This window comes from Lemur catta, chromosome 13, assembly GCF_020740605.2.
Source record: "Lemur catta isolate mLemCat1 chromosome 13, mLemCat1.pri, whole genome shotgun sequence".
Classification (NCBI taxonomy): Eukaryota; Metazoa; Chordata; class Mammalia; order Primates; family Lemuridae; genus Lemur; species Lemur catta.
Window position 1 is genome coordinate 59,414,919 of NC_059140.1, and position 25,230 is coordinate 59,440,148.

The 25,230-nt window shown below is 34.2% G+C and overlaps 1 protein-coding gene and 1 long non-coding RNA gene across 5 annotated transcripts in view; one reads left to right on the forward strand and one right to left on the reverse strand.

The window, feature by feature from the left end:
* The window catches only part of DGKH (diacylglycerol kinase eta), a 159,938-nt gene that overhangs the window by 119,688 nt on the left and 15,020 nt on the right, over positions 1–25,230 (forward strand). For all 4 annotated transcript variants that reach the window (XM_045566816.1, XM_045566814.1, XM_045566815.1 and 1 more), the window contains 11 exons: positions 4,885–4,984; positions 6,605–6,878; positions 7,682–7,792; positions 11,124–11,255; positions 16,029–16,146; positions 17,139–17,249; positions 17,390–17,486; positions 20,409–20,516; positions 23,122–23,235; positions 23,498–23,632; positions 24,502–24,665. In XM_045566816.1, the coding sequence (XP_045422772.1) occupies positions 4,885–4,984; positions 6,605–6,878; positions 7,682–7,792; positions 11,124–11,255; positions 16,029–16,146; positions 17,139–17,249; positions 17,390–17,486; positions 20,409–20,516; positions 23,122–23,235; positions 23,498–23,632; positions 24,502–24,665 (1,464 nt within the window). The remainder of the gene's footprint in view (positions 1–4,884; positions 4,985–6,604; positions 6,879–7,681; positions 7,793–11,123; positions 11,256–16,028; positions 16,147–17,138; positions 17,250–17,389; positions 17,487–20,408; positions 20,517–23,121; positions 23,236–23,497; positions 23,633–24,501; positions 24,666–25,230) is intronic.
* LOC123648899 lies at positions 6,293–19,618 on the reverse strand. The gene is made up of 2 exons (XR_006738815.1): positions 19,588–19,618; positions 6,293–6,869 (listed from the first exon to the last, which is right to left on the reverse strand). It is a non-coding gene; the product is annotated as an uncharacterized LOC123648899 (long non-coding RNA).

Consider the following 25,230-nt stretch of genomic DNA (forward strand, 5'->3'; position numbering starts at 1 on the left):
TAATGTCTCTAATGATCATTTGAGCATTTAAAAAATTATGTCCTATATTTCTGAATGTAATTTGAATCAAGCATTTGTAGGATCCTTGAAGTATTTCTGGAGAATAGTTTGAAAACCACTGGAATAAGCTACAGTGTTGTGCTAAATTGTGATAAATCTGGGGTCCTAGCTGAGACTCCACTGTTTGCCAGCTTTGTGATCTATGTCTGTTTTTACAACTGTAAGGATGTAAGGAATACCTATTATTCTTCCCTCATTGAACTGTTAGGAGAATTAAGTTGAGTAATAAAATAAATACAGAGCTTATAAACTACAGGGTACTATATTAAATTATGATATCATCACCTCCTGTTTTACCCAATTACATTTCAAATTTTTTTGACCTTGGTCTGACTCCTTGTCTAAGGCTCTGCTCTTAGTCCTAGGTTTGAGTCTCTCCCCAAGAGCTTACTTCCCTTTGGGCAGATTCCCTTCCAAACCCTGGTCCCCTCTTGTCACTCATCTGTGTTCCCAGGTCTGCCTGGCTGCCATGCCTTTACAACCCCAGATTAAAATTCTAGAAGATTGTCATAAAGAGGTTCAAGAGAGAAAAGAGAGGACAATATGTAATAACTTTACACCAGTAATATATTTTCAATTTTATTTTTATGGACATTTTCAAACATATACCCACCATACCCATCACTCAGCTCCAGTATTTATATACATTTTGCCACCTACTCGTCACTTTATTTTGCTACAGTAAGATTTGCTTACAGTATCTCTAAGCAAATCTCATAAATCATTTTATTCCATTTTTGGTATACAGCCATCCCTGGGTATCCATGGGGAATTGGTTCCAGGACCTCCCACAGATACCAAAGTCTACCAATGCTCATGTCCCTTATATAAAATGGTATAGTGTTAATATTTGCATATAACCTACACATATTCTCCCATATACTTTAAATCATCTCTAGATTACTTGTAATGCCTCATACAATGTGAATGCTATGTAAATAGTTGTTAAACTGTATTGTTTAGAGAATAATGACAAAAAAATAGTCTGTACATGTTCAGTACAGATACCAACAATCCATTTTTTTGTTTCCTGAATATTTCAGCCTGTGGTTGCTTGAATCTATGGATGTGGAATCCACGGATATGGAGAGGTGTTTGTGTGTGTGTGTGTGTGTGTGTGTGTGTGTGTGTACACCATATGTATGTATATATACTGTGTGTGTGTATGTTTATATATATTATTGATATATGTTATATGTATATTTTCTTTAAAGGGCCAACTGCATGTGTGTATGTATATATATAAAATCTTTTTTAAAATTTAAAACATAATAGTTCTCATGTGAGGCAGACATGATAACCACTACACTGCAGAAAACAGACAATAATAGTTCTCTAATGCCATCAATATTCAATCCATATCCCATTTCCCCCCTAGTTATCGTGAAGGTTTTTTTTTAAGCAATTTATTTGTTCAAATCAAAATCCAAACAAGGTTCACACATTGCATTTGGGTGATATATCTCTTTAAGACTCTTGAAGTCTATAATGGTTCCCCCGGCTTTTTAAAAAAATTCCTATTGACGCATGACATATATACAGTAAAGTACCCAAATCACAAGGGTACAACTCAGTGATTGAAAAAAATACTACACACACACACACACACACACACACACACTTATAACCGCTGCCTAGATAAAATAATTGCCTTCTTTTGTGTTAATGTCATTTATTTGTTGAATGATGGATTAAGGCAAAATATTTTACCCCTCTTGTGCGTGTTTCTATTTATTTCATAAATAATGATTCCCAGTAGCCTTAACTGTTTTCAACTATTTTTAAAATGTTGAAATTCTTATGGAAAAGCTATATTCCATTAGCATAATTATTAATAATATGTGGGTTAACTTATAGTAAATGTAGGTTAACTTAAAACATCATTTCTTTGACTTTGAAATTTTATCAACTTCATATGTTAACAGGAGTTATCTTCTGAGAATCCCAGCTCTAATTAGCAATAGTAGGTGCTATTTATTAATAAAAATGAAAAGCAGCGTTATTAAATAAGTTGTCTTTGACTGCAATTTATGTTTTTCTTATTTAGTCAGTAGTTTTTAAACTTTTCTAGCTTTAACAGTAGGAATTAATTAGGTTTTTTACTCACTCATTCTACTCACCCCCAACTTTTAAAATAAATGCAATTTGTTCTATATACAAACTTTCAGAAAATGGGATAACTGGCAAGAGGATTGGAGCCATTGTCATAGAACTGTAGAATTTAGATTTGGAACCTACTTTAGAGATAATGTAGGCAACCCTCTCATTTAATAGATGAGGTGAGGTCATTGTTAAAAATCTTTCCTCAGAGCACATACGTAGCTAGGGATTTTTTTTATTATGCATTGATACTTCTAAATCATTCTTTAATTTCTAATTGGAACTTTTTATATTAGGTGAAAAATGAGTTTTTCAGGTTCTCATAGGATAACGCTGTCTGCCAATCTGTGGTTCTGTTGGGCAGCATAGCCACATTTATCTTAGTGTAGTGTTTGTATATTTTATTGTCATTTGCCCATATTTGGAAAAAAATAAGTGGAAAGTTGATCAATTAGGGTACTGATACTAGTGATAAAGAAGTACAGGTCTCACAATATAATATAGTTGAGATGATTGTAGAAATCATCAAATATATTATATTAAATATGGACTGTTGTGAGCCTCAACTGAATATTTGGTGTACACAACTGTTCAACTTTTAAGGAAGAGAACAAAATTAAAGAAATAAAAGGTTGGAAATACCTCAGCAAAAGTTCTAACAGATTAAAGATGTAATTAGGGATTCAAAAACCGTTTAGCTCTATGTGAAAACCCATGTTCCACTTTCATTTATTGGATTTTTGCACGTTTTCTGGAAGTCTTTATGTATAAAGTAGGAAACTCTGTGTATAGTTAAAGAATTTCTTTTGTGTTACTACAGTAAATACATCTTAAAATCATCTTTTCTCCAATTTGCAAGTTCCCAGTTGGTATGACTTTGACATCATACTATGTTTAAGTGTATGTTTTATTTCTATTTTGAAACCTTTACATTTACTATTTTGGTGTACTAGGAGGTTAGTAAATATCCTATATGCCTTCTGGAATATGGACCATCAGTTGGAGCATTTCTCTGGCTTCCTCCCCATGCGTATGTGGCAAACACTCTCCTGACCTTGCTATTCCCACTCCGCAGCTCTCTTGGCCTTGGGTTCCACAGGATCCTACTGTCTCCTTCAGCCCGTCTGCCCCAGCAACGTGGCACAACTGAGACAGGGCGCCTCTCTGCCCCTTTCAATCCTAAGCTGATAGACTGAAGGGCTCTGTTCCTAGGAGTTAATACACTACTCCTACTCCTAATAATATTATGCCATACGCAGTTTACAAACCCAAGAGAAAATTATATCAAGATGCTGTTATTATAATGGCAAGAAAAACCTCTATTTTGGAGTTATGCCAAGAGTTGAGAATGCCAGTATCTCCTCTCCCTCGAAGTAGCACATCTTAGAGAAACTTTCAATAAACCCAAAGAAGAGATTTCATGATAACCTGACTTATATTTCAAGAAATCCCATAAAGTGTTATAGATAAACAAAGAAGACGAAACTTGAGGTGAAGTGTAGGAGTGTATCACTAGTAAATGGTAAGCTGGGTTCTCTGTGGAAATTTGACTTTAAAAAGCCAACTAAGAAGGTTGAGGGTTAGGAAATATTACCTTTGTCCAAATGAATTGTAGAAATGGTTGCCAAGAAACAACAAACAAAACAAAAATTGTTAGGAGTAATGCTTATTTCCTAGATGATAAATGAGAAGGTTTATAGTGTGTGTTTGTGCACTCATATGTCTGTGTATATATGTATATGTGTCCTATATCTATTGAATGGCTTAATTTCATGATACTTAAGTATTTAGAAATTTACCATTATGCCACTCACCTACTGGAGAAAATTGTAAGTAAAATAGAAAAAGTAACTGCTAAACCTGTATTTTCTTTTTTTTAAAATTCCTCAATCTATATAAATGTTATGATTTTAAAATAGTCTGATTCTATCATTGTAAGCCCTTGCTTAAAAAAAGCTGGTCATATACCACTCTGTTGACGGTTTAATCCAACACCAGATCCAAAGCCTTTTGAAAGACATTTTTTTTTAGTGTTTCATGCTATTTTTCTTTTGGTTTATTTCTATTGCAAAGAAGCCAAATGTAATTAAAAGAAACAAACAAGTAAACCATATATTGCTGACACTAACAAGACCTAAATTAAATTAGTTTCATATGTTATTGCATTGGTTATCTTAAGGAAAAAAAATGAATGGATGTACAGACAATATAACTCAATTCAAGTAGCAGGTCAGTTTCCAGCATGATACACAATCTCTTTCCTCTTCAGGAATAATATATTACCAAGGTACCTGCATGATGAATAGTAGTTCAATAGTGACAACATACATGGTCAGCTTATCCTTGTTTGTTCAACACTGCACTTTCTATTCTGAAAATATATAAGCTGTGGAGATAACGCTTTTTTTAAAGTGGGATCTAAAAATACTCTTCTTAATAACTTAATTTAAATATTTGAGAAAGACTTGTTCTAATGTTAAAATTACTATGATTTAAATTATGTAGAGCAAGGTTTGTTCGTGTATTCATTTGTCACTTAGAATGTCTTGAGCTTAGATGAATACACAGCAGATAGAAGCATGGATTTATATACAAATGACTGAGATTTTTTTTTACAGATATTTGACAGTTTGCCTAATTGTGCTTATTTTTTAATACATTTTATAAATCAAAGCAAATCGACCTATGAACTTTACTGAATTGTAGAATTTCTTTTCCTCAAAGGACTCTCTGTGAAACTGTAAAGGACTTCGTGGCCAAAGTCGAGAAGGCATATGACAAAACTTTGGAAAATGCTGTTGTAGCTGACGCCGTGGCCAGTAAAGTAAGAGGGACATGAAAGTTGTCTACTCACAACGTCAACATTCAACTGTGTATTCAACCGAAACTGATTAAGTGGTTTTCCTGCCAAACCATCTTAAATCAAGGGAAAAATTACTTTTCAATCAGATATGAGGATTTTAATAAATATTCTACTTTATGGTTACCCTTTAATAAGTGGGAAAATTGCATTGCTGAAAACCATCCGACAAATGAATTTTATAACTCAGATCCCTTTCCCAGCAATTGACATCTGGAAGGGGAAATGCATAGCGGTCAGACCAGGGGGGAGAGGGCTGTGCAGCTGGCGTTCCAGTGGGGAGAGGAATGACTTTCCATTTCCAAGCAAACCTTGGCCTGTCAAGCTCTCTTCCCTGCACGGTTCCTTGGGTTCCCTAGATATTACAGTCCTTGGTCCCTTTCAGAGTGCTGTTTCTTGCTTTTGTTTACAGATTTTTTCTGCTTCGTGAGCTTTTTGGTGCTAAAATAAGAGCAGTTTACTCAACCTTAAAAGCTACCGTCTTTGCTTTCATAAGTTCATGCTAGGGCATTCTTACCAAAGGCTTGGATAGCTTGGGCTTGCAAAGAAATTTGCTCCCCCAGATTCATGCTATAGATGGTGGTATAATTGAGTGGAAGGAAAAGAAGATAGAAATAAACATACATTTGAAGTTTTCAGCCTCTTTCTCTTGTCTTTCCACTCTGTGGAGAGTTTCAGAAAACAGAAACCTTCCCTGGCCACATTTTTGTCTCTAAATTATTTCTGCTGGAACTTTGTCTCTGCATGTCATTAAAGACAAATAGGTGGAGGAGGAAAGGGACTGGGAACTGTGTGGAGATAAAAGCTATATTGGGAGTAGAATCCTAAATGCTTCTTCACACCTAGTAATACAAGAAAAGCAGAAAGAAACAAGGACCTGCCTACTGCTTGTTTTTCTTTCTGCATCACTCTTCTTTTCCCTCCTTATCCTTATGCATTTTCCTTCTTGTACTTTCTTGGAGCTGATAATCTCCTAGGCACTGTTTACTCCTTTGCAAACCACTGATTTGAAGGTGAGCTTGCCAAGACTCAGCCAGACCTGCAGTTTGTGATACTCAAAATAATGTCATGACTCAATTACTTAAAAAAAAAAAAGTTTAGTGTTTTGTATAATACATAGAAAATTTTGTGTAGTATGTAATTTTTTATGTAGTGTATCACTTTATAGTAAAGTGTCTGTTGTGTTCTTACAACAAAGGTTGTAAAGATTTTTACCCATGAAATAGAGTCTGAATAGTCCCGGAAGCATAAATCAATGAAATGACATAAGAATTGTGCTAACTTTTTAAAAATTATAAATTATTAATATTTAGTAGACATCAACATATACATCTTCCCTCTAAATCAAAAATCATTCATTTAAATTATTATTTTCTATCTCTACTAAATGGAGATTTTACAATTAGGTGCTTCCTGATCCAAACATCTACAAAATTACAGGTGATAGCCATTTGAATTTTAGTATTTTTCTCTTTAGTGATTAAACTTTAAAATATCTTACATAAAAATTTCTTGTATTTTGTCTGCCGATCTTATTTCTTTTTGTTTTGTTTTCTAAACATTGCCGTATTTTGGTTTGCTCAGTGTTCAGTCCTAAACGAGAAGCTTGAACAACTGCTCCAGGCTCTGCACGCAGATTCCCAGGCTGCTCCCGTCCTCCCGGGCATTGGCCCTCTCATTGTGGAGGAAGATGCTGTGGAATCTTCGAGTGAAGAATCCTTAGGTGAAAGCAAGGAACAGCTCGCAGATGACATTACAAAACCTGCCTCCCAGAAAGCCGTCAGACCAAGGGAAATAATGCTTCGGGCCAACAGTTTGAAGAAGGCAGTGAGGCAAGTCATCGAAGAAGCTGGAAAAGGTACATGTTAACGAAATTGGCTTTGGAAGAAGTTAGCAGCATTCCTACTGCAAGCGTAACAGTTTTCATAGTGGTCAGAGTGGACACAATTAAAAAAAAAATTTTTGTAAGACAAGATAGAAGATAAAGTCATTGAAATGAAATTTATACTTAGTCGTATATATTGTTTTGGTAGTAGTAGTAAGAATCAACATATTGATGCATAAAATAAAATCTCAGAAATAAATTAAGTTGAAACATTTCTAAACTAAAATAGAAAATTAGTTTAAGTGATGTTTCTGAAATTTTAAATATTTTTAACTTAACTGGAATCTGTTTAATTCTTAGAGAAAATCAAACCTGTAAACTACTTTGAAAATATAGAAACTACTTAAACGTTAATTTCCTAAATGTTTATGTTGCTTTATTAAGAATTTATAAAAACTCTGCCTATATTTTAAATTTTATATTAATATATATACTTCTCTTAGAATTTTAGTAGTAGAAGTTAATTTTAATATGAATGATGAATGTTCAAAAATTCCCTTATAGGTCATAATTTATAATTGGACTTGTATTACAGTCTCTAAAATTCTTATTTTATCTTTTATTCTGATAGACGTATAATTTTAACAACTCTATTTAGTTTAATAATCTCTAGTACTTACAGACATCCCCATCAAGTTTATTGCCTAAATAGTGTTTCTTTGTAAATATGGAATTTCTTTTGACATATGTTTAATTTTCCTTTCCTGAGCATATCTTAATACGAATAAGTTTTGCTGTTACTTGTCTGAACATATTTATCTTCTTACTACTTAAAGTAATGGACGATCAGACAGTTCACCCCTGTGAGCCAGCTACTCAGTCGTCCGATTATGATAGTACCGAAACCGATGAATCTAAAGACGATGATACAAAAGACTCATTAGCTGGTAAGAAAACTACGATAAAATTATTTTGAATTAAAGAAAATGTAATTTTGTTTTTAGTTTTCAAAAGGCTTATCAGTTTGAAATAAACTATTTGTATTTTCCTTTTTGAAAAGGCTTTTGGAAGTTAAAGCTTAGCTATTCATGAATACTAAACAATAACAGATCATTTAGAGTATTGTCGGGTCCTCTCACACCCTCTCTTATCATGTAATTTAGGGATTCATAAGAGTAAACTAAGGTTTATGGGACTAAGAATGATTAAATATCTTGGTTTTCCTAAAGAAAGAGGGGAGAAACACCTAAATCATCCAATTTTAATCTATTTTAGCCCACAGGTTCCTTTGACATGTAAGAAAACTGCAGGCCACACAAAATTTGGCATTTAAATGATTCAGCCTTTAAGTTCCATTCATCACCCTTCTAGGTTGATGGTCCATATCAATAAATTAAGCTTTAAAATCACAGGACTTGTAGTTACAACCCTTTCTTTGCCAAATTTATTTTTGCAAGGAAATTAATATGTAATTGCCTAAAGAATGTTAACTGTTTCTCTACCTTTTTTTTATAATTGAAGATAATGTAACTTTTAATATTTTACGTTGTATAGGGAAAAGTTTCTGACTTACTGGAATAAAACAAAGCAGAAAGTAAAATACTAATGAAGATGAGAAGATAATATGAAAATAAATACACAGTACTCATAAAAGTCAACATAATTGTATCAGAACTATTTGCAGTCATTACATTTTTGCTTTTACTTTCATTACATGTAAACATGAGCAAATTACTTAACCTCTCTGTAGTTTCCTCAACTCTAAAATGGAGAAAATAATGCACCTACTGCACTGAGTTGTTGTAAAAGTTAAATAAGTTATTATGCATAAAGTGCCTAGAATGGTGTCTGGTACATAGTGCTGTATGAGTGTTTGCTGTCATTATTATTATTATTGCTATTACTGCTGCTGCTGCTGTACTAATTACATTGATTTTGAGAGAATATTCCTTGATTGTATTTAGAAGACTTGAAAAGACTTAAAGACTTTGAAAGTAGACCTTGAAGACCTCATGTGTTCAGCATTCAACCCAATGCAGGCACATTGTAGGATCTTCTGGACAGATGGTCATTGAGCCTTGGACCTCTCAATTTCAATACATCCCACTCTTATGGTCAGCTCTAATTGTTAGAAAGTTATTCTTTGTATTGAGTTTTCTATTTTCTCCCTTAAATTTCTACACATGATTGCATTAATTATTAGGTTTTATTAGTGTTGACAGTAATGACTACTGGCATTTGTGTAGTGCTTATGGTTAGTTTGAAGATTAATTTCACATACATTATTTCACTATATTGAGGATGACTCTGCCTCTGGAACTGTATCTTGTTCTTCCATGTGGCAGCCCTTAAATAATACTGAAAACAGCTTTCATGGCATTAGATCTCCTTCCCACACCTTACGCCTTCTTTTCCAGATGATTTATCCTAAGTGCAATGTTTGTCTTAAAATGTAATGTACCATTTTGAACAAAATTCTTGAGATATTTTCTGTACTGTGATAGCACATTGATATTCATACAATAACTCATTCTGGACATTTTGGGTGTTACAAAGAGTACCCAAGATTTTTTTTAAAACCTAATTATAGTCGTTTACACACATCCCTATGAACTTTTATCTTTTTTATTTAGATCTATCATTTCATCCTATGAAGATCTTTTGAAGTTTGATTCTATCAGCTGAAGTTTATTCCATCTGTGAATTTGATAAGCAGGCCTTAGATGTTTTCATCCATTAAAAAATGTTGACTAAAGCAGGGCTGACTATGGTGTCCTTACAGGATGCTGTTTGATACCCCCCCTAAGATGATGCCTCTGTTTGGAGGATTGGTTTTTCAGCACTCATTGCTAATGGTTTTCCAACTAGCTGTCATCCTGTCTTACCATACTCTCTTAAACTTGACACTTTCATTGTAGTTTGTAAAAGATATTAAAAAATTTAGATATAATGCTACAGATACTGATATTGAAATAGACATACGTCTTGAAAAGCCTTTAATGGTACAGTATTTAATCTTAATTTTGGCTAGTAATCCAACTTATGAGGAAACCAGTAGCAATAGTAGATGTGTTTCTGCATTAAATAATCATTGTTTTTTCAAGCACATTCATTGTACCATTATTAAATTATGTAATAATTCATATTTCTGAGATATGACAAATACAGTATGTTAATATGATCAATGAGTTGCTTTATTTAAGAAGAACCATGAAACATTAATTTAGTTACCTGCAGTGGAACATCAATCTTAGTCATTAGTATGCTCTCTGCTTTTTATCAGATGAATGTCAAAAAGTTGTTTTTATTAGAAATTAGCCCCAGGAGTCCCATCCATCAAAAAGCAACAACAACAAAAAAGAGTGGCTGTTCTGTTACTTTTCTTTAGTGTAACTAGACTGTTTTTGATCAGAGAGAATAGAGTATAAGATTAATATAGTTAGTGTATAATTAGTTTTAGGAAGAGTGAAGATAATTAAGTTTTTAGAGTATTTTAAAATCGAGTTTGAGAATTACTGTGTTTTTTTAAAAATACCTGCCAATAACTCCTAAATTAGTTAATGGTACTATTTGCTCTGAGTTAAATTGCCTCGGTTTAGATAGAGTTAAATCTTTCTTTTTGTTATTTGCTTTGAGAATAATTGTGTTTTTTAATAATTTAAAAAATATATTGAGCTTTTACAAGAATATACTAGAACTATTTTGGCCAAATCATCATTTTAAACAAATAATTGAGAAGTACAGGAAAAGTATATTGGTTTCACGTGAAAATAAATACTATCTGTCTTTCCATTTATTGAAGACAATGTTAACTCATGTTTTACATGTTAGCTCCAGGAATTACGTTAATTAAATTTGATTATTCACTCAATATTTATGTGAAAAGGATAATGATGCTAGTATACATTTTAACACATATGTTCCATTTTCAAAAATTATCAGGCTTCAAAATCTTAATTTATTTCTAAGTGTGGGTTAGTATTCAAATTCTGAGTATTCCTGACCTTTAATTATGATAGACATCTATTTTTTACTGATTTCCATCTATTGAGACGAGAGATCAAGACATCTCTCATCAAGACACCTGTGGCAGATTCCCTCCATATAAGTCTCAAGAAAAAGAAAACAATGGAAACGAATATAAGCTCAATTAATATTTTCAGTTCCACTGATTGATTAAACAGGTATTCAATTATTTTATGTCCTAAATTTATAGGGGCTTGCTCATTTTTGTAGCTTTATCATTATCTCTCTTTAATCTGGACTTTTTGCCAACAGTTAAAACTGCTCCTAGGTCTCCAGATTCCCGGGCAAGTCATGGCCATTCCCAGACTGATTCTGTTCCTGGTCCAGCTGTGGCAGCCAGCAAAGAAAATCTCCCTGTGCTCAACACCAGGATAATCTGCCCAGGTAGTACAGATTCTGAAACAAGGTGTATTTTTAAGTATTTCTGTGAAACTGTGTAAATACTCACTTCCATGAACTATAAATATGTGTCCTTAAAGATAAACGTTCCTTTAGGAGAATGTTCTTGGTATATACTTGTATCAGTTAAAATCCAGCTGCTTAGATTCTTCTGTATATAACAATTGCCTAGATAGTAATAAAATACATGTTTTTAGGCCCTGCCCTGAGAACCTGTGATTCAGTAGTTCTAGAGTGGAACCCAGGAATCTGCATTTATTATGTACCCAAAGTCAATCTGATCTCATATTCTACAGTCTTTTACGTGTCTTCACAGCTTTCCTTTTGATTTTAAGCCACAAATCTCTCTGTAGTCATTTGTAGATTAGTGATATTGCTTTGTTTTTGAACATCTGAAGCATCTATTCCAGCCCTGCTGAAGGGAATATACTTTGGGATTAAGCTATTACTAGTGGAAACCAAAGGAATGTGGGGCAGGAGATGGAGGAAAATGCAAGTGTCTCAGGAGCCTCATTAAGTACCAGTTGTTTGACTTACTGGAAACCCTCCAGATTCATTCAGATTGGAATCCAAGTTAGACCCTGAAAATCACTGTCTCCTACAAGCTCTTTTAAAGATGAATCACAATTCAGTAATAATAGTTGGAGATTTTAGTACCTCACTTTTAACAGTGGATGGAACAACTAGACAGAAGATCAGCAAAGAAAGAGATACTTGAAAAACAAGTGTTGAACTCTCTTGTGGTAAAAAACACTCAACAAACTAGGAATAAAGAGAACTTCATCAGGCTGATAACGGGCATCTATAAAACCCCCCACAGGTAGCATCATACATAATGGTGAAAGGCTGAAAGCTGTCTCTCCAAGATGAGGAACAAGACAAGGATGTTTACTGTTGGCAGTTCTATTCAACATTATACAGGACGTTCCAGCCTGGGCAATTAGGCAAAATAAAAAGAGCTAAAGGCATCAATATTGGAAAGAAAGAAATAAAACTGTATGTCTTCACAGGTTGATCTTGCACATATAAAATCCTAAGGAACACACACACACACACACACACACCCCATTAGAGCTAATAAATAAGTACAACAAAGTTGCCTGATAAAAGATCAATAGACAAAAAGTAATTATATCTCTATACACTAGAAATGAGTACTCTGATCATCAAATTAAGAAAACAATTCCATTTGCAATAGCATCAAAAACAAGAAAATACTTAGGAGTAAATTTAACCAAGAAGGTGAAAGACTCAAATACTGAAAACTAGAAAACACTGCTGAAAGAAATTGAAGCAGACCTAACTAAATGAAAAACATCTGGGTTCATGGCTCGAAAAACTGGATATTATTAAGACAGCAGTACTCCCCACATTGAACTACAGATTCCACATAATCCGTATCAAATCCCAGCTGGTTTTTTTGACAAGCGGATTTTAAAACTCATCTGGAAATGCAAAGAACCTACAATAGCCAAAACAATCTGGAAAAAAGAAAAACAAAAGTGAGACACACACATTTTCCAATTTCCCAAACTTACTACAAAGCCCAGTAGTCAAGGCTGCATGGTGCTGGCATAAGAACAGTCATACAGATCAATGAAATAAAATTGAGAGTACAGAAGTAAACTCCTACATTTAGGTCAGTTAATTTCAACACGTGTGCTAAGATAATTTGACAGAGAACAGTCTTTCCAACCAGTAGTACTAGGAATAACAGGATATCATCATGCAAAGGATAAAGTTAGACCTCTACCTCACACCATATATACAAATTAACTCATTATAGATAAAAGATTTAATAGAATGAGTTCCAGCTCTATCTGGAAAATACACTAAGTGAAGTATCCTAAGAATGGAAAAATAAGCACCACATGTACTCAGCATCAAATTGGTTTCACTCATCATCACCTAAGAGCACATTTAGGAATAACCCTAATCAGGTGTCGGGCAGATGTTGGGGGGGGCGAGGGGATGGGTGTATACATAGAAAATGAGTGCCGGCCGGGCGCGGTGGCTCAAGCCTGTAATCCTAGCACTTGGGAGGCCGAGGCGGGCGGATTGTGTGAGCTCAGGAGTTCGAGACCAGCCTGAGCAAGAGCGAGACCCCGTCTCTACTAAAAAAAATAGAAAGAAACTATATGGACAGCTAAAAATATATATATAGAAAAAAAAAATTGGCCGGGCATGATGGCACATGCCTGTAGTCCCAGCAACTCGGGAGGCTGAGGCAGTAGGATCGCTTAAGCCCAGGAGTTTGAGGTTGCTGTGAGCTAGGCTGACGCCACGGCACTCACTCTAGCCCAGGCAACAGAGTGACACTCTGTCTCAAAAAAAAAAAAAAAAAAAAAGAAAAAAGAAAATGAGTGCCATGTACACCATCTAGGGGATGGACATGCCTGAAGCTCTGATTCGGGGGGCGGGGAGGGGGGACAAGGGCAATATACGTAACCTAAACTTTTGTACCCCCATAATGTGCTGAAATAAAAAAATTAAAAAAAGATTTAAATATAAGATCTTAGAGTATAAAACTATTAAAAAGACAACACAGGCATAAATGTTCATAACCTTGAGTTAGGCAATAGTTTCTTAGATATGACAGGAAGCACAAACAACAAAAGAAAAAAGTAGAGAAATTGGACTTCATCAAAATTAAAGATTTTTGTGATTCAAATGACACTATCAAGAAAGTGAGATGACAACTTAAGAATTTGCAATTAATATATCTGGTAAGGGACTAGTATCCAGAATATATGAAGAACTCTTAAAATTCAACATTAAAAAGACAAATATCTCAATTTTAAAATGATAAAGGGATCTAAGTAGACATTTTCCCAAAGAAGCTATACAAATAACCAAAAACACATGAAAAGATGCTCAACAGCATTACTCATCAGGTAAATGCAAATCAAAGCCACAATGAGGTGCACCTTTATGCCACAGGATGGTAAGGGTCAAAAAAGGCAGATAATAAATATTGTCAAGGATGTGAAGAAATTAGAACTTTCACACATAGTTAGTAGGAATATAAAATGGTACAGCCATTTTGAAAAACAGTTTGGCAGTAACTTAGCACCATTCGTAGCCTAAAAGTAGAAGCAACCCAAATATCCAGCAGTTGAATGGATAAACAAACAGTGGTATATCTATACAATGGAATATTATTCAGCCATTAGAAAGAATAAAGCACAGATACATGCTACAATATGATTACCCTTGAGAACAAGCCAGTCGAATGAAGATGAACATAAAAGCCAGATATTATATGATACCATTTATATGGAATGTGCAGAATAGTCAAATCTATAGAGACAGAAAGTAGATTAGTGGTTTCCAGGGGATTGGGGGCAGGGGAAGGTCTCCGAAGGATGGAAAATGATGGCTAATGGGTACAGGGTTTTTTTGGGGGGGTAAGAAAAAAGTTATGGAATTATTAATAGATAGTAGGGAGGGTTGTGCAACTTTGTGTGTATATTACAAACAACTGAATTATTTCAAAACTTTAAAAGGGTGAATTTTATGATATGTAAATTATATCACAATAAAAATATTAAAAGAAAAAAGATAAATCCAGAATATGCTTGGCTCTGGCAAGGCCTCCAGGTTTAGAGGTCATGTTTATATTCCAACCAGGAACCTAGGATAACCCCTCTGGGCTGAAGCTGAAAATATGCCTAACCCTAAAACATTTTAGAAAATATGACACTTTTCTGTGGGGCAGCTTAGGGTAAGGCTCTTTACCTTTCCAAATTCTTCTTTACTTTCATCAAATCTGTTGTTTTTATTTGTGCATTTACTTGTTTAGACATAAAGGAAATTGGCATAACAAAGTATGCCATAGCATATTCAAAACTATGACATTAAATGACAATAAAATTCATCTTAATTATTTGATAATCAGCTAAGCATTAATTAAAATAATGAATAATAATCCTTTTAGAAGAGAATATTGTTGAAACAAGGAATGTTTGGTAAAGACAGGACTTGTTTTTCTAATTTCCTAGTGTTTCTCAATTGCATGACATTTTTTTTCACTGTTCTCTCCTTTTTTGTTTGTTCTCTTAGGCCCCTATTACTTTGTTTTCTCTCCAGACTTTAGAGTTTCTAGCCTTAATAATGGATTGAGTAGGTCATAAAATTCATTAGCCTTGAATACCATAACTAGTTAGTAGAAAGCATGTTGAAATAAATTTGAAGTTTTGCATATTCAGAGGTAAAACAGATGCTTCATTTTTTATATTCTATTAATATATTCTTTTAAAATTCACAAATATGTACATTTAATATTTTACTACTTTCTTGACACAAAACTAAGTTTTCACCTTATTACGTTTCTTAACATTTTCTATTGAGTATTGTTTATGCTTTGAGAGTATGGAGTGATAACTCCATGACGTTTTGGGTAATTCAGCCTTTATTGTAAATTCTTTACAAACTTAATAATTTATTTTCTATGACAGAGGAAGTAACATGTATTTGTTGGGGTTATGGAATTATTGGGATGGTAAATGGGAAAATGTCACAAAAAAACTTCTATTTAGGTCTGCATCTCCTTAATTCTTTATGGTAACATATAGATCCTTGGAAACATCAAAAACCGTATATTCACAAATGTCATAGTTCTTAGTTTTGATTAATGAGAAGAATAGGCACTGAAAACCATGTATTTGGAGCAAGATGTTTGAAAGTAGGCCTGGGTGGACTGGCTCTTTTTGGTTTTTCTTAACATGTGATCCAGTATGTATTTATTTTTCTGTCCAGGTTTAAGAGCAGGACTAGCTGCCTCAATTGCTGGGAGTTCCATTATCAATAAAATGTTACTAGCAAACATTGATCCTTTTGGTGCAACACCATTTATTGATCCAGATCCAGATTCAGTGTAAGAAAATATAATGAATATTTTGTTTTAGCTTTTCTTGTTTCTGTTTTATATGAATTGTAATATTTTTAATTGCCTTACAATAAATATGGTTCCATATACAAAAAGGATGGTCAGCACATTTCAAAAGCTGATAATGATGGGCACATTGAGCCCTTTGAAATACAGTGGTTTCCATTCTCTGGCCCTGAGGGAGGTCTTTTTTCAGCCTGTTCTCTCTTGAGACCACCCCTCAGGAAGGAAGGAACAGCTCTACTCACTTTCTCTGGAGTATTTTACTCAATGGCACCTTTACACCTGTATTTATGCTATTGCCTTTACCTCCTTTCTTCTCAAGTCTTGCCAAATCTGTCATCTTCCCACATCCAGCTTCTAGGTTTACTTATTTGGGAAGTGTCTGGCCCACACTGATCTCTTTCCTTCTCAAAACTCCTCAAAAAAATTTTTTTTGACAGTTCAAGATATACTTTTTACTTCCATTTTTAATTTTGCTTTTGTTATATCTCATTTCTGTAATGACATTCCTCAAGGACAATTACCATATTTTAAATTGTCCAAAACACCTTTGGATCTAGTAGTTTTTTGTTCAATAAATATTTGTCCATTGTTAAGAGTAGAAGTGGAGGAAATGATCAAAAAAAAAAGTGTTGGCTCCTTATTTCAAGACCCTTCGGTAATCATCCTCATTTATATGAGCAGTGAGGGACTTATGTAGGAGATAGAACCACTAAGATTTTGTTACAATTGATAGAAAAGCAAACCATAGCTGTCTTTGCTTTGTTTTTCATATCCTCCCTCTATATCACCAGAAATTGTACACATGTCCTGTAGTTCTACATATGAACATAAATAGGAAGTGATTATTGCTAAACTTTGTCATCTTGTATAAGAAATGGAAGTTTAAATGGTTTTAAGTGCTATTTTATGTACAAATTGTAAGTGTTATAATGAACCTGAAATTGACTTTTATGTACTTTTCCTTATGATCATAGAGATGGATATTCAGAAAAATGTGTCATGAACAATTACTTTGGGATTGGATTAGATGCAAAAATTTCATTAGAATTTAATAATAAGAGAGAGGAGCACCCTGAAAAATGCAGGTAATTTTGGTAATAGTAATAATGTTATTACATAAGGGCAATTTTACTTTAATTTCGTTTATTATCTCTTTTGCTTGCTCTGCCCTTAAGAAGTAAATAAATAAAGTTTCCTGAAATTGCCTGCCAACATTTATTTTCAGAAGCCGAACTAAAAACTTGATGTGGTATGGGGTCCTTGGAACCCGGGAGTTATTACAGAGGTCATACAAGAATTTAGAACAAAGGGTTCAACTTGAGGTAAGTTCATCACAAAATAAAGACATTTACTTACATAGATTATCTTACTTAGAAAAATAATTTCATTTGTGGAGCTAATTTGACCTAAATTCCTCTTCATTAGTGATTAAATACTCCAGGGGAAAAATGGAAGTGCTGATGAACTTTGTACTAAAGGAGGTATAGACACTGGATATGAGTGATGCACTTAACTGTCATCCTCATTAGCTCCAGAAATTGGGTCTGCTATGGGGTGGTGGTAGTACCCCAGGAAAAGATAGAGCCATGGGGGTACATTATAGAAGAGGGTTTTTAATGGGTTTTCTCATTTAAGTTTCCAAATTCTGACCCAATTCTATAATGCACAAAGTTTTACAGATCCCTGCAAATAACATTCATACTAATTAGAATTGTTTAATTTAAATATATGTTTATTTTTGTTCCAATTATTTCTAATAAGAAATTAGTAAAAGAAAAAGGTTTTGAGCATTTAAATTTTTTAATATATTTTACTAATTTAAATAGGAAATTAAGAACAGCAAACGTTATTTAATCTCCTTCCATAACAGGAAAAAGAAGGTTGGGGACATGGCTCTGAAAAGTTTATCAATTTCTGTGAATTTTATTTTCTTTTACTCTTGTTCCAGGGATCACTATGCTGACAGGCACGTCTTTCCTTTCTTGTGTCTTTTTATAACCGGATATTTTTAATTGAAGTATATCACATATACAGAAAAATGTATAAATGTTAAGTCTACAGCTCAACAATTTAAACAGAGTGTTATTATTTTAGATGTTATCTCAACACTGGAATGTGGGCTAAAGAGGTGCCAGGCTCATTCATTATCAACTACATGCCCTGGTCAAGATCAGCATATTATACCTTTCACTCTTAAAACAACTGCATGATCAGCTGGTTTGATTTATCATTGCTTATAAAATTAAGACAGACAGACTTACTCACCATACCATATTACCTGGTGAAATAAGCACAGAAAGATCAGAAAAACACTGTAACTGTAGTTTCGTAGCATTTTGCAACATCATGAACCCACAAATGGAAATGTGAGATGATAGGGCAGATTATGAAAGAGTAGAACACTCCTGAAGTTTTTCCTGAATATAAAAAACTTTTGAGTCATGTGACCTTAATTTGTTATCTGTGCTTCTCCTATTTTTCCTATGAGATTCTATAAAATGGATATTAAGCACTTAACTCCAGATGTTTGGCTTAATAAGTGTATGTTAAATTTAGCACTGCACATAAGACTTCTTTCTGAAAATGTTCTTTTTCCATACTATGCTTGCAAATAAAGTGCATTCATTTCTAAAATCTTTAAAGACTACTCTGAATTATTTTAAAAAATACTTCTTATATTTATAGAGACAGTATTTTTTATTTTTTTCTATTTCCTTTAAGTTAGTCATATGACTTAAAAACAGCTTCTTCTAAAGCACACAAAGCATTGGGTGGAGAAAAAGTTTATTATTCTAGTAAGTATTTAATATGTATTCATTTAACAAAAATACATTGAACACCAGCTACGTGTCAGGCACACCCCTAGGTGCTGGGTTACAGTGTGGACCTTTGAATGTGAAATGCTCAACCTGGTCTCATGGTTAACACTGTTTTCCTGAAAAGGGAAAAAGTAATTGTAAAAAATGCACATGGGGGTAAATCATTTATGAAGTCTGAGTTATTTAAAGTGGTTGAAAATGGATTCAGACTGGATTCTCCTTTGTTCTAAAGGTAGGAGATAATTTTGATTGCAATTTAAAATGCAATTTTTAAAAAATTATGTTAGTTATTTTTAGTATAAGAAATTATTGCATGAAAATGTAGTATATTTAAGTGTAACATCTGCAGCCTCTTCTCTTTTAAAATGAAGGCTTAAATCTTCCAATTGGATTAAATGTTCACTTAGAAAATGTTAACTGGTTCGGTTTAAATGCTGATTAAAATATTAAATATGATCATCATATAATTTATATAATATAATTATGCTAATTTTTCTTTAGTAATTAAAAAAATCAGTTTCTTAACTGACTGTCACCTTAATAGTTAACTAGGCTTTATTTAAGAGTTAATAGAATGAAGCCAGGCAGGCATGGTGGCATGTACCTGTAGTCCCAACTACTTGGGAGGCTGAGGTAGGAGGATTGCTTGAGCCCAGGAGTTTGAGGCTGCAGTGATCTTTGATTGTGCCAGTGCACTCCAGCCTGAGTGACAGAGCATCTCTAAAGAAAAAACAAATATGCATTGAACACCAGCTATGTGCAAAAAAAGCAAACAGCATTAATTTAATTTTTAAAAATTAATTTAAGAAACAACATTCATGAAAAGGTAACAATTCTGCTTTTATTCAGTAAGAATTTATTCACGTCATGTCATTTCAGCAGCCATATCCTTCCCTCCCACCCCCTTTAAGTGGTAATGTATTTTCGCGTGGCTTTGGTTCTGACTACTTGAACAAGTCAGCTTTTGAGTTTAGCGAGTCCCCAGGTGGTTATAGAGCACCAGCAGTGTACCAGGACTGTGAGAGGTGCTAAGTGAGATGGGTAGACCAGATTCTGCCCTTACGCAGCCTGCTTTTAAAAGCATCCTTAAAATAAGTACAGAGAGGACTACAGTACAAGTGAGAATATCATAAGTGACTTGAAAAAGACTCAAGAAAAGTACTGCCTGGCTTTGGAGGAAAGAGGTATAACATTTTTTTAAAAATCAGTTTTCTGTAACGGCTCCTGCTATGGTTATTTACACTTTTAAATTTTTAATTAAAAAAGTAAGATAAAACCTTTTGCAACATGTAGGAATGTATTAACAGGAAAGCAGACATTACCAACGCATTCTGCTCCATGGCCTTTTGTCTTTGGTATTTTACTATCTTCCAAATCAGTGGTTTTGCCCGTTTTACCTAACCTCTTAAGTTTTTTACCTTACAGTGTGATGGGCAGTATATTCCTCTCCCCAGTTTGCAAGGCATAGCGGTGTTGAACATCCCCAGCTATGCGGGAGGCACGAACTTCTGGGGTGGAACTAAAGAGGATGATGTAAGTAGCATAAAGGGACTAAACAGTTTGTTTCCTCAAAAATAATTGAATTACTTCACTTTTTAAAATGTGCTTTTTAATAGTAATTTAATTTCATGTCAGAATATTTTACAGAAGATGAGGTGTGGAATAGACTTAAGATTTTATTTGAATGGTCTCTTGTGGATAGACTCTAAATTTTCTCATGTTAAATATATAGGTATGCATATCTTGGGATGTATGTGATAATTTTCTGGATGAACACAGAAGAATCTACTTTGGGGCTGGTAGATTTAGAAAATAAAGAAATGAAGGTTTTACTTTATTTTCCTACCTGTGTTTTCTACTGCTGCTGTAACGAATTAACACAAATTTAGCACATCACACCGATTTAGCACCTTACGGTTCTATATGATAGAGTCTGACACGGTCTCACCAGGCTAAAATCGAGGTGTCAGCAGGACCGTGTTTCCTCCTGGAGGCTCTGGGGAGAATGTTTCCTTGCCCTTTCCAGCTTTTGGAGGCTGCCCACGTTCTTCCTTCCATCTGCAAAGTCAACAGAGGCAGGCCGAATCCTCATGTTGCATGCTCTGACCTCCCGATCTGTTTCTTCTGCTGCTTTTAATGACTCTTGTGATTATGCTGGGCTCATGCAGATCATTGAGGACAATCTCCCCATCTCCAGGTCCTTAATTTAATCACATCTGCAAAGCTCCTTTTTGCCATGTAAGGTAACACATTCATTCACAGGTCCGGGGGACTGGGACTGGACAGTTTTGGGGTGGGCAGGGGGCATTATTCTGCCTAGCACAACACCTTTCAGTACTCTTCATTTTCTAAGCTTGTGTGTGTGTGTGTGTGTAAGTACATATATATATTTTTTAGAAATATTAAGAAGGCTCATTTGGCCAGTAAGATTTTGGGCTATTTTTATTTTCTTTGTATACTTTCCTATATTAAAAAAAATTAAAAAACACAACCTCACAAATGTAATTGCTCTGAAAAGAATGTAAGAGATGGCACAATTGTTAAAGTAAATATAACAATAAAATGAGGAAATGTAGTATTTCAAACTTTATTTGAAGAGTCACATACATTGATTGAGCTTATGATATAATGATATAATGGTTCCCACTGACACATTTTCTCAGGGCTCTTAAATGGACAGGCAGGGATTAAAGTATAAGATAAATTGGAAAGTATTTGTAATTTTTATGATATGAATATGTTTTAATTCTATTGGCATATAAAAACTTACACTGGCAGCCAACATTTTTTGTCAACCTCTGACTACTCTTAAATATTTTAAAGGGGAGAAATCAGTGAGATTTAAGGTAAATAAAGCTGGCTGGGTGCGGTGGCTCACACCTGTAATCCTAACACTATGGGAGGCTGAGGCGGAAGGATCGCTTGAGATCAGGAGTTGAAGCAAGACCAGCCTGAGCAAGAATGAGACCCCGCCCCTGTCTCTACTAAAAATAGAAAAATTGCCTGGCTCAGTGGCGGTGGTGCATGCCTGAACTCCCAGCTACTCGGGAGGCTGAGGCAGGAGGATTGCGTGAGCCCAGGAGTTTGAGGTTGTTATAGGCTATGATGACGCCATTGCACTCTAGCCAAGACAACAGCAAGACTGTCTCAAAAAAAAAAAAAAAGATAAATAAAACTGACAATCCTTGAGCACCCACTAAGAAGTCAGATGATATTGTAAGAGCTTCATGGCTTCATGTTCATTATTTAATGTCCACATTTTTTTTATCTGAATTTTACCACTGAAGAAACTGAGGCAAAATTTCCATAGTTAGTAAATAGCAGAGGCAGGCTTTAAATTGAGGCAATCTGTTAACAAAAATTATAAGAAATTATCAATGTTAGCAAATTCATGTCCTGATATTTTCAGTGAAAGTTTTAATTAGGATACTACTTTATATTGAATATTTTTTCAGAAGCATGTTATTTATGATATAGTAAAAGAGAAAGTAAAAAAGACAAAATAACACAGCCTTAAAGTAAACTGATTTTGTGAAAATGCATCTAATATAAAGGCAAAGTAAGCCTACATGATTTTTATCCTCTGAAGCTTCTGTTTCCATACTCTCAAGCACCCTAAAAATTTGTTGTATTAAAATATAAAGCACGTGTGCATATTGTTTGTAACACCTTGAAAGATTTCCTTAGGATATACCAAGTGAATTGGATTATAATTTGCATGTTCATTAATTTTAACCTCATGAAACTCTATCACCTTTCTGGTTTTTTAGATTTCCCAAAATTACATGCAGCATCTTATCAAGACATTTGCATTATGTATGAACAGATATTTAACACATTTTAGACCTAGATAAATTATTTAGAAATACATTAGTTCACTGGTCCAAAGAGTACTTTAAGAGATACATGCATATCATATCCATATGTGTTTGAAAACCCTTTTTTAACTATAATTGTTTATTTTAAGCCATCTTCAGAGATTTTTTTTCTTGGATTTTCATTGCCTAATATTTTTTTATGGTTATGCTTATTATTTTTATAAGTTTTAAATATATCTCTATATATCAGAGTTTACATTGCTTGATGCACCACTTCACCTAAACCTTCAGTGGAAATGTAATGTAGTTTTTCCTTTCAGATATTTGCTGCACCGTCATTTGATGACAAGATCCTGGAAGTCGTTGCAATATTTGATAGCATGCAAATGGCAGTTTCAAGGGTCATTAAATTGCAGCATCATCGAATAGCCCAGGTTGGTTCGTCTAATCAAACCTGACTGCACTCCTTGGGCCACAGAGGGTTGGGGGGAAGCTATTCCGAATGACTCCTGCATTGGATATTCATCTATAAAATATTGACTTTCTTGTCATGTGAGTTGTTACCATGTCATTGTAAGTGGTAGAGCATAGCATTCCATCCGACAGAACAGACTAATAGTCAAGCTGGAATGCAGATTGAGTGTCAGTTTCTGAGGATGATTTGTACTCAAAAATAACTTGTCTGTTTTATTTCAGTGCCGTACAGTAAAAATCACTATATTTGGCGATGAGGGAGTCCCAGTGCAGGTGGATGGTGAAGCATGGGTTCAGCCTCCAGGGATTATCAAGATTGTGCACAAAAACAGAGCTCAGATGCTAACAAGGGACAGAGTATGTAACAAAGAACGTGCTTCTAGAATTTTATCAAGTTGTTTTTTAAAAATCTTAAATTGTTCTGCAAAATAGAAGACAAAGAAAAAGATTTAAATTGTCTTTTAAATCTGACATTGAGGTCATTGTGGTTTTAAATATGAACAAATATTTATTTATAATAGCTTTTTAAAAATTAAGACTTTGTTTTTTCAGAGCAGTTTTAGGTTTACAGAAAAATTGAACAGAAAGTACAGAGAATTCTAATTTATATTCCCGCATACTTCCTCCTCTCTCTTCCATGTATACATAAATTCCCGTATTATTAACACTTTGCATTAATGTGACACATTCGTTATGATCAATGAGCCAATATTGATGCATTATCTTTAACCAAAGTCCATAGTTTACTCTTTGAGTTTTACATCTGTGGGTTTGGACAAAGGTATAATCACTAGTATCCACCATTATAGTGTCATACAGAATAGTTTCACTGCCCTAAAAATTCCCTGTGCTCTACCTATTCATCACTGATCTTTTTACTGTCTCCATAGTTTTGCTTTTCCAAGAGTATATATTTTTAATTAAGGTCAACTTTTAGCAAATAAGACTGCCAATATTCCTCCCATCTAGTATATATAAAATAGTAAAGATTGAAGTATAAAATCTTTCTTTCAACTTTTCTGTGATATAGTCATCATCATGGACTCCATTACTTTTTGTTTGTTGTGGTACACTGGAAAACTTTAAAGTATCTTTTTGTATGCTTGCAATTTATTTAATGAGGTGTTAGATTAGAGAAAAAGCAATCGTAGTTCTACCTAAGTACACATTTATATGGGCCTCAGAGTTCTAAACTAACAATTCATTGCAATATTGACTTTAAATAGGCCTTTGAAAGCACTCTGAAGTCTTGGGAAGATAAACAGAAGTGTGACTCCGGTAAACCAGTTCTTCGAACCCATTTGTACATCCACCACGCCATCGACTTGGCCACGGAAGAGGTGTCGCAGATGCAGCTGTGCTCCCAAGCTGCAGAGGAGCTCATTACTAGGTATGGAAGCTCTGCTGGCTTTTTAGACTATGAGAACTCTGGTCTCAGCCAGTTTTGTTTTTTTAATGGTAACACATGGTTTCAGTAGTTTGTGGTATCAAGAGATACAACATTTGTGCCTCACAATTGCTGTCCTGCTCTATTAGGTCCTCTCCAACACACACACACACACACACACACACACACACACACACACACACACACACACGTGTCCTCTGCGTCCAGACCTTAGATGTCTTGAAACACAATGCCTAACTTACCCTGCCACATCATACTCCTTCCATTATTGTTTATTTCCCCACTTTATACACAATGATTATGCTATACTGCCTACTTATATGTTGCCTTATAATTATTAATCAGATGTTTACGTAATGTAGAAGGACGTCTAAACAATAACCCTGTTCCCAGGGAGAGTCAGGGGCAAAAAAAAAAAAAAAAGAATCCAAGAATCAGTTTCCAACAGATCTATAACATTTTGAGACCACACATAAATTCATTTTGGCAGACAGAAAGGGAGAAGATTAAAAAACAAAACAAGTCTTATGAGCATTAAAATCAAAAT